Here is a 9,939-nt window from a genome sequence, read left to right on the forward strand (position 1 = left end):
TTAGTTGATCTGTTTATAATAGTTCTCTATCAGCAATTTTGCAGAAAATGTGGAAGTTGCACATTTGGACTATAATTGTTCTATAATTTGGGCTTGACCGAACCAAAATTATACACCTCAGGTCTGTCAGTTGTTACAATATTTTTTCTTTGTTTTTTATTTTCACAGTGTTTAAGAGCAATATTGAAATTAATGTCTGAATGCTGGGCTCATAATCCTGCTTCAAGGCTCACTGCCTTGAGGATCAAGAAGACACTTGCCAAGATGGTGGAATCACAAGATGTAAAGATTTGACATAGTAAATTGACATTGGAGAGCAAAGCTGGACTCCTAGATCTTTTCACTCAAACATGGGTGAGACCTATGTGGAAAGAGGAAATAACTGAGATTCAGTATATTTTCTCAGCACACTTCTACAGGCTGCTAATCAAATCTTTCAGTACTTCATAGACTGTGATACTGAGAGCCTCTATACACTACATGCTACGTATATGGACAGCCTTGATAAAATACACGTTTTGGTTTTGTTTGAGCTGCATTGAGACTTCAGTCATACTTAGTGAGTCTCCAGTAAAACTCTGGGTACTGAATTGAATGTTCAGATTACAGTGCTTTCTGTGAAAGCCTAACAAGCTATATGGATTCAACAGAGATGGAGAATATAAGCTTTTTTTTTGCCTTCTACCTGATAAAACCTAGTCAATCCATACCAAGTTTTTGTGAAACAGCCTGTAGGTTATGAATCTGTTTGTGATACTACTCAGTTTAACAATTCCTTATGCCTTGATGTGTGTGCCAGGATTATTTTGCTGTCATTTGGAATAGTTAAGAAACCATTTAAATGAACAAAGTTTTATGGTCAGGGCTCCATGCATTTTGTGGCTCCACAATCAGAGTTTTGCGACAGAATTTACTCCTTGCCATTAAGTTATCCTCCAAAATCTCGGTTTTAACTTTATTTCTATTCTTGTTTTGGTCACAAGGAGAATTGCAAGAATGTGAACCATTAATAAATTAAGGAATGCCCACCTAAGTCTGTAAAGAGCTTGAAACAATCTCTCTTAGAGGTATAGGCTGCCTCTGTCATCTCATTTACAGTCTGGTGGGCTCCATAATTGCGTGACTATGAAATCTGGCATATTTTTCACAATGCCACATGCAACCAGCAGTTTTGTTGTAGAATAATTTGCATCTTAACAGAAAGACCATTCAGGATGTGTTTTGCCTTTCTACTTTATTGAGACTCACTACTAGGTGCCTGTCATGTTCTGAATTTTCTTCCATACAGGAGGGAATCAGTCAGCTGTAGGAGCATGCTTTTTCATCATCTGACAAAACTAGGCAGAAGTTAAGTTTTGCAAGACTTGAGAACAAGTCTAATTTTCAGACACAAAAGAGGGAAGGCAGGAAGCACAGGCCAAGCACTCAGAAGATTAGAGAATATAGTAAAGGTCAAGACCAGAAGAACTGAATATATGAACTGTTGAAGGTAAGATCCACAATGTGCAGAAGATTTTGAACTGGGTTGCCCTGATGTAAATGCAGGAGGCTGTATCTCTGGGCCACTTAACGGACAGTTACAAAATTCAACATTTGAGACAAGGTAAATCAGTAGGTGTGTTAAGTTCTAGTTAAGCACATTTGTGAGGAATGGCATTGAAAGATAATTCATGAAGATAAAGTTAACATAATTGCAAAATTTGGTCTTATTGTGCCAACTATTTGGCATGCACAGGAAACTGTAGTTCTTCTGTCTTCACTGATCCAGACAAGTTGGTTAAAAGCCAGAACCCCTCCGTGAGGTTACTGTAAGGCAGAATTATTGATTTATAACTCCTTTGGCACTTCTACTTTGAAGTTAGAAAATAGTACCGTAACTCAAGTTGAAGCTTCAAATGCGTGAATTATCTGAAGAATGAACACACAGTATTGGAACCATTGAATCTATTTGATAATTTAAGTGCCTATAACTTTGTACTGTAAATCTTGTTCTAGATAACTTTAAAAAGGGAAGTTATTTATACCGTGTGTTTTGTGCTTTAGTAAAAAAAACCCGAACACCTAGTTCTAGGTATATGTGTACAATTAGATACATGCACACACACTTATGCCATAGTTGAGATTTGAAGAAAAAAATTAGGAATAATATTAAAATTGATGAAAAAATGTTAAAACTTCAGATTGATTTATGCCAGATTATTTGTTGTCTTAAAATATGTACATGGAGATTGTTTTGATATGTGTTTAAATTGCCCTTGAAAATACAACTGATAGAAAACAATGTAATGCAGAACTAATGTGATTTGTGAACAATAACAACCTTCTAACATGTTATTTTTTTGTTCTAATTCTGTAGTTCACATAATGTAAATGGTCAGGCAAAAGATTGCAGTATTTTTATTTTCTATTGTGATGTACAGACTTTATTTAACAGTTCTACATATTTTATAGAAAACTAGCTCTTTCGAGGGACATTTCTTTTTTTAAAAAAATAAAGTCATTACTTTTGTTCAGTAATGCCTTTAAGTATTAATATGTATTCTGGCTGAGAAGTTCATAGGTGTGTCAACTATGGTTTTAACTTATTTGAAAACATCAAGAGATATATGATATTGTGCCACAATCCTCATGATAAAGGGCTTTTTAAAAAAAATTTTTCTCCGTCCATTGCCAAGAAATATATGATGAGTTTGAAATGGTTAATCATATCTTTGCGCATAATTTTTGCACAAGTAGTTGGAAAATATTTGGCATGAGCCAAAAAAAAGTAAAGGGATAAGTTTTGGTTTTTTCCTGCTCTAGGATTTTTATCAATAAGAAGGAAAAATGTTTATGTAGGTAACCTGTTAGCTTACACTTTCAGAGCATGGAGGTCTATTTAAATTAACCCATAACTATTAGAATTTTTTTTATTTCTTTTAGAAGTTGCCAGATCATTATTAGCTATAAACTGGTTTTGTGAATTTTTTAATTCCTTTTTCCCAAGTCTTGAGGAAGCCACTGTTGGAAGTGTAAGTTTTGATAATTTGTAATTATTCACTTATTTTCTTCTCCATTGTTTAGGCATTTGCAAGGCAATAGGATGGTGATCTTTGGTAGACATCTTAAGACCTAAATCGATTTACACATTTACTTTAACACAGAAGAATTTAGTTGACTGCTGCAAAGATGATCTTTGAGAGGAAAAAAAATCTTTTTGCCTTAAGCTTAACCTTAATTTTTCAGCACTTCGCTTACTAGGTTTATACTCAAACATATCATGCATATGCAGTTGTCATTGTCCTGAACAGGAGCTGCTAGGTCTTTAGCGTTCCTTGATTGCCTGGTATTTCAAAAAAATTTTATCTCTGAAGGATCTGGTTGCATAAAGCACATGAGCACATATCTCCATTCCATGCAAGGTCATTAACTGTTTGGAGCCTATGTCTATACTGGTATTTTAACAATCATTTGGAAAAAAAACCCAAACTCCACTCAAAGCTAGCCCATTGATTTTTACATAATTAAGCATATTTAGTGCAGACTCTAAAGCTAAGTTGTTGCTTTATGCAATACTGTAGAGTTCAGAAGCCTTTAAGATCAGGGAGGGTAATAGCATTCTTCTGTTGGAGTGTGATTAATCTCATTTTGTTGGCCAAAATTTTAAGTATTTGTCATCCAAAAAAAAAATATTCTCCAAAATGGGCAAATGTAATTTTTTTTAAAATATAAAAATCAAAAGTGTCGAAAATATCTTGGGGGGTATCAAGACTGTGCCTTGGAAGTTCTTAAACACTCACATGTAGAGGGTTTGATTGGTTTTTTTATTTTATTTTATTTAACCTGCTCCATGTGATTTCAGTTAGGTGAAAAATAATTTGAGTCACTTCTATAATTCTTACTGTTACAGCAATGGAAATTAAAGTTTTGTGTTCCTGGTTAATTTGTAAATTCCACAAGAAACATGGTATTCCTACAGAAAAATGGAGGCTTACATTTTGAGTTTATTCCAAGTTTTACTTAATATGTAATTTTTCCCGAGTTTTACTCAAGAAGCTGACAGTTTTCCCAATATCCATCACTTTTTGCCAATTATTTTCTTAATTGGTCTATTTTGAGGTATCAAATAAAATATAAAATTAATATTTTAAGTTACCTCCATAGTAGTCTATATCAAATTTTAGATCTTGATCTAAATGACCATTTGAATGTGTTTATAAAACGAATCATCTGAATACATTTAATCTACTCTGTTTTCACAGACTGTATTTGAATGGTCTAAAATGTTTGAAAAGCAAAGATACTAAGTTTAAAGGCATTCTTTTGCTATTGCAGATATTTTTAAAGGGAAGTTAAACGCACTCATCTTCTGTCAAATATTAAAATGGTTTAGCACTTCCTCATTCTTCTGACAGTGCCCCTGAAGTCCAAAGTCTTCATTCTGTGCCCACAATCTTTATTCCAAACAGGGGTGATGTCTGAAAATGACTGGCAATGTTGCATGATACAGTGCTTTATGGAATCATGGTGTATTAGCCTTGTTTGGTATAGCAGAAGTGGAGTGCACATTACTTCTAATTTTTGAACAAATCTTATGTAATTGTTGCTTTGTAATATTTTACCGTTGAATGCAATTATAGAAGCCCACATCATGTAGTGACATTTGTGCTCTGACATGCCATGCCCAAAATGAAATGTACTATATTGTATACAAGAAGAATAAATAACATTGTAGTTAACCTAGAGAAGATGTAAATAAAATATGAATGAAGAGTGGAACAAGACAAATGGTCACACTCTTGTGTGTGTTATATGCCAGAAGTGTAGAATACTCCTTTAAAAATGTAACACACTGATGTATTTTGTACAGCATCTGCTTTAGAAGGTGCCTTATTGAGTTTACCATGAATTGCTTGTTCTGTACACAGATTATGTCCAATGTATCATTTTTAAGTAAATAACCTTATTTTAGTATACATTAGTAATGTGTTTTGTTACTATAAGATTTTGCCTTAAAAATGTAATGACTTGGAAATCATAATACTGTAACTAAATAATTCCCTACTTTTTAATACCTCGTTTATGTTTTTTTTTTCCCCACAGTCTTTGAATAAGTTATTAATGATCATTTTATTGTTCAGTGGTGTTCAGAATTATTTGGTGCTCTATAAATTCAGGCTCTGTATTTCTTGGACTAAATTTGGGCACAACAGTAAAACCCATGTTTCCTCCTCCTGATTTTTATCCCTGTCTTATAGCAAAGCCAGAAGCAATTCAAAACTGAATAATTCTTTTATTTGAACATATGCAAGTTCACTGCATGTTGGTTTTATCCATATAAATTTGCCTCAAGCTCATCAAGTAAAAAGAGAAAAAATAAAGGGATGGGGGTTCTGTAATTGTTTTTTGTTCCTCTGTGTACAACATTATTTTTGTGTAGTGATACCCAAATTAAGAGATTTGAACTAATATACTTCTGTGCTGTTGGTTACAAAATTATGCAGGTGCTTCTGCATAGCCTGCTAAATTCACTCTGGTTTTTACGATTCAAGCAAATGAAGATCAAGAAAAGGGATATCTCATCTGTGAGTACACAATTCTATAAAACCTCAGAATTTATTTTCTCATTTCAGAAATGTATTGGCTACTAGTCTCCATAGAGTTCACTTTTAGTTTATAAGCAGGAAGAAGTATGATTAATTTCTATTCTCTTTTTGCCTTTGATCAGGAATATTTTTAGCTATAAAGATTGTTTTTTACAGTAGCTGGAAATTGTTATCTCAGCATCATACACTGTTATCAGTATGTTATAAAGATAATTATAACACTTTTTTTTTTCCTTGTAAAGTCAAGTTTTGAATTCTTGCAATAGAGTTCTGGAAAGTACAGTGGAAGACTAGACTGTATGTAGTTTCAAACCTTTTTTCTTTAATACATAAAACCAGGAAATTATACTGCACAAAGATTTGGTCTCCTTACGATTACTATCTTGGCAAAGTAAACTTTCTCTAATGGTTGTGGCTATTGTGTAGTTTGTGGAATATCTTCACTAATTGCACTGATCATGATTGGTTTGACAGCTGGGATTTTGATATTAGCATTACAGGAGGACATAATGAAAATACTGTGGGTAACTTTTTGCACCAGTCTTTGTTTTGGCAAGCACTTTTTTTCCCATAATGTTGCTTCTTGAAATGACCACAGGATGGTGCTATATCCTAAAGATAGAAAGATCCTGTTGTAAAAATTGAGTGGTTTTGCTAACTGAAAATAAGTTCTATTGCCTGCTAATAATAAATATCAAAATGTTATCATTTATGTATGATTATTTTTTATCTCTATATAAAAATGTGTTACTGATGAACTTGCATCAGTATGTAAGAACTGAAACAGCTGTATCCAGTGACATGTCTAAAAATCCCACATGTGTATTTTGTGCGTAAGCCAAAAAGCATACTGAGTAGTTGGCGAATTCAATAACAAGCTTTTAAATAAATTGCAGAAGTATCACTAATTTCATAAAGGACCAGATTTAATTCCATTAAGTTCATTAATCCCTTCTGCAGCTTGATCTTCACCTCTCCCCAAAATACCGCTTCAGTCTTTCTCACTGATGTTGATGTAGTAAGTCAGTACCAGCTGTGAATCTGAGTCATGAGAGGACCACTACTGTGGGTTGACCACCTCATGAATCTGGTTCATAAGGGGTGACCACCATGGACTTCAGAGACTGGCTTTATGTGGCTATATCTGAAATGAGTTCAGATGAATCTGACGGCAGAATTCAGGCATTGGTGGATCTATAGAAAGTAAAGTTGTCTATATACAATGAGTACTTGCATTTTAAGTAAGGAGATCATCTTAGTAATGGAAAAGAAAAAAAAAACATTGGAGACTTTAATTTAAAAATGTAAAGTACTGTAAGATACTGACATTCGTAAATCAGTAAAAGTTTCAGTAACAAAGTAATTACTATAAGTCATTAAGATGCACAGCTTTTTTTATCTTTTGATAAAGCTTAGTGGTTGATCTGGAAATCCAGAAACCTGAACTATTAGTAATGTTTTCTGGCAGATTTTTGGGAAGTACTAAGAGAAGTTAGAAGCTTTTTTTTTAAATATGAGGCTCAGATTGACAATATATATATTTCTGTATCTTGGAGTGAGCATACATGGTTCTATGCCTATTGATGCTTGGCTGAAACTGCCATCAGGCGTGCTAGTCGGTCTGCTATGAGATAAACTGAAGCAACTTGTCTACTCTTACAGACAGTTCTTTTCCTAATGCCTATGGTCAGCTTCAGTTTGTTTTTCATGTTTGAAAATACCCTATTCTTAATTCACTGAGCCACCCAATAGCTATGTTTTAAAATGTCAATTAATCATCCTGTCCTATTGCCATTTCTGTGGCAAATTTTTTTTTTCTCTAGGTCCTAATCTGGAGTGTGCTGTCTCTTCATTAAAATGGTTTCCTCTAGTCTGTTGCCTAAAAATGCAGGTCATGGTGGTGTGGCTGTGTTAATCTTAACAAAAAAACCCCAAACAAACCCTCCAAAAAGCTGGAAACAACAAAACAAGTGTGGGGGGTGGGGGTGTAAAGAAATTTATACCAGTAGTCAAACAGTTTGCTTGTATTTGAGAGATGGTTTAGATGGAAGTTATTAAAAAGCTGCTGTATTCATTATAAAAAAACACACAACCATAACCCGGTAGCTTAATCATCTTTCTCTTGTTGCTTGAGAAGGAAGTCAGACTTCCTGGCTTATGCAACCAATAGAATGTTTTAACCCATTATCTTTCGTTAATTTTTTGCTTCATAGTCTAAAAATGAGATTCTTGCAGTCAGGTGTGTCATCTTGGTGCATGCAGGTGGCTAACTTAAGCACGTATTTGAAGAATACAAATATGAAAACACGTTTATATTAACACTGTGTTCACTCTGGAGTCGACGATCTCTGAATTTGCCTGGCTGCTCATTCAACAAAAGTAAACTCTGGTAAGCACAGGGATATCAGACCTGTAAAAGTCCTGTCTGGATGAAATGCTGTTCGATCTACTACCTACCATGTCCTTTTCCAAGTAGCTGTGTGGTTTTTGTTCAAGCTGAAGCTTTCTGTCAAAACTTTAAAAACAAGCAAAGTGTTTTTAAACATATATATATCCCATCTCTGTATTTAATTGTGGAACTTAGCTGGTAGTTGTGGAATTGGTGTGCACTGAAGATGGGAAGTTCCTTGAGCTACCCTGACCTAGGCAGCACGCTTGGCTTGGCACTGCAGAAAGCTGCCACCACAAAAGCCCATAATTGGAGGACCCCTGGTAAAAACATCTAGGCCACCCCACTATAGGAACTTTGTACACAAAGAACACAATCTTACAGTTTGATGCTTTTCTTCCTTTTTGACATTTCACCTTTTCAAAGTTTTCTTCTCTTCCTTCCCTCAGATATTAGAGCAATGTGATGACACTGAGGTTGCAGACACTTTGTGCTGCCTGCCACAGAGCAGTGCAAGATGTGGCTTCGTGTTAGGTAAACGGGGAGACTTGGCCCATTAATCTCATGTGAAAATCAGCACCGGCTAGGAGTAGATGGGAGATCATTTTTAGTTGTTTGCTTAGTTGGAATTTTCAGGATGGAGAATAACAATCTTCTCAGCAAGTCAGTAGCTGAAACTGCTTTGTAGCTTTATTTCAAAAGATACCTATTGTCTGCTTGTCAAACTGTTGTCTTAAGTGCAATGTGTATTGGTACCGATGTGGGTTTTTTAATAAGTTTGTGGTTTAGTGTTGATTAGAATACAAGTAGGTGGGGAGAAAAACCCTTAACAGCAGGATAGATTTCCGTTAGAAAATGAAACCTTAAAAGGGCATAAAATACATAAAAAGAATTTACCTCTTTCATCAAAAATATTGGAATTCCTAAATGCATTTCATTTTGGCAAATGTGATTGTCTTAATATTGTTTTGTAAGACATTGGATAGACAAGGAAAAATACCACAGTAATTGAACTTTTCTAAAATGAAAGCCTTTAGGATATTTTATTTGTCAGAAGAAAAGCTTAGGATGTGACCAGACATTGTCATCTTGAGATTTTTGGAAATTCAAAAAAATTCCACAGTTCAGAAATTCTACTTTTTGGGTTACTCTAATTATAAATTTATTTTATATTCAACAATGACAGCAGACCAATGAGCTTGGTTTTTTGCTGTTAGTTTTATTTGCTTGCTTGGTTCTAAACTATTTATTAAATGCTGAACTCTGGGCTGAATTCATTATATTCTTCAGGATTATCTTTAGAAATAAACTGCATTTTCACCAGTATTTTTTGAATATTGTTGACATTTTCCAATTGTCTACATGTAGATGTAATTCATCTTAACAATGCTATATTACTATTAAATTTTTGCAGTGTAGTTGAAATACAACGCAGGCCCAGAACCAGAAAGACTGGGCCATTTCTAAGATCCTTGCTCACAAATACTAGGGGTACATCTTACTGGGTTTGATCACTCTCTTCTAGTGTTCATGTTGTGCACAGACTGAAACATTGAATTGGAGTGTGTTGCAGAAGTTTCCAAGACAGCCTGTGACTGTCTGTGGTCCACAGAGAACTACAAGGTAAAATTGTCCCATCTTCTTGTTTTTAAGCTACTGTTCACCAAATATGAGAGTTGATATGTACGGTCCTTCCTAAAATCTTTTCCTTGCCAGTGGTGGGCATATTTGCCATGGGAGGATACTCTCTTGCCAGGGGAAAGGAGAAATTATTTATGTTATATGTGAAGAAAGTCCCACAAAACATTTTTCTAATTAGGTGCAATTCTCACAGTGGAAGGATTTGGGAATGTGTGTGCTGATACATTTGGAGTCCAAACCATTAGCTTATGACTTGAAAGAAAATCCCATTGCTGCTCATATGCAACTAATCAAAAGCCAAACACTTCCAGAAAAGAAGCATGA

At 34.5% G+C, this 9,939-nt stretch overlaps 1 protein-coding gene across 6 annotated transcripts in view; it reads left to right on the forward strand.

Annotated features, from left to right (window-relative positions):
* Window positions 1–5,051, forward strand: part of BMPR1A (bone morphogenetic protein receptor type 1A) — an 84,758-nt gene extending 79,707 nt beyond the window's left edge. For all 6 annotated transcript variants that reach the window (XM_074830453.1, XM_074830447.1, XM_074830451.1 and 3 more), the window contains one exon: window positions 169–5,051. In XM_074830453.1, the coding sequence (XP_074686554.1) occupies window positions 169–294 (126 nt within the window). In that variant the 3' untranslated portion in view covers window positions 295–5,051. The remainder of the gene's footprint in view (window positions 1–168) is intronic.
* The last annotated feature ends 4,888 nt before the right edge of the window (window positions 5,052–9,939 follow it).

The sequence above is a fragment of the Strix aluco genome, chromosome 7, assembly GCF_031877795.1.
Source record: "Strix aluco isolate bStrAlu1 chromosome 7, bStrAlu1.hap1, whole genome shotgun sequence".
In the NCBI taxonomy this organism is placed as follows: Eukaryota; Metazoa; Chordata; class Aves; order Strigiformes; family Strigidae; genus Strix; species Strix aluco.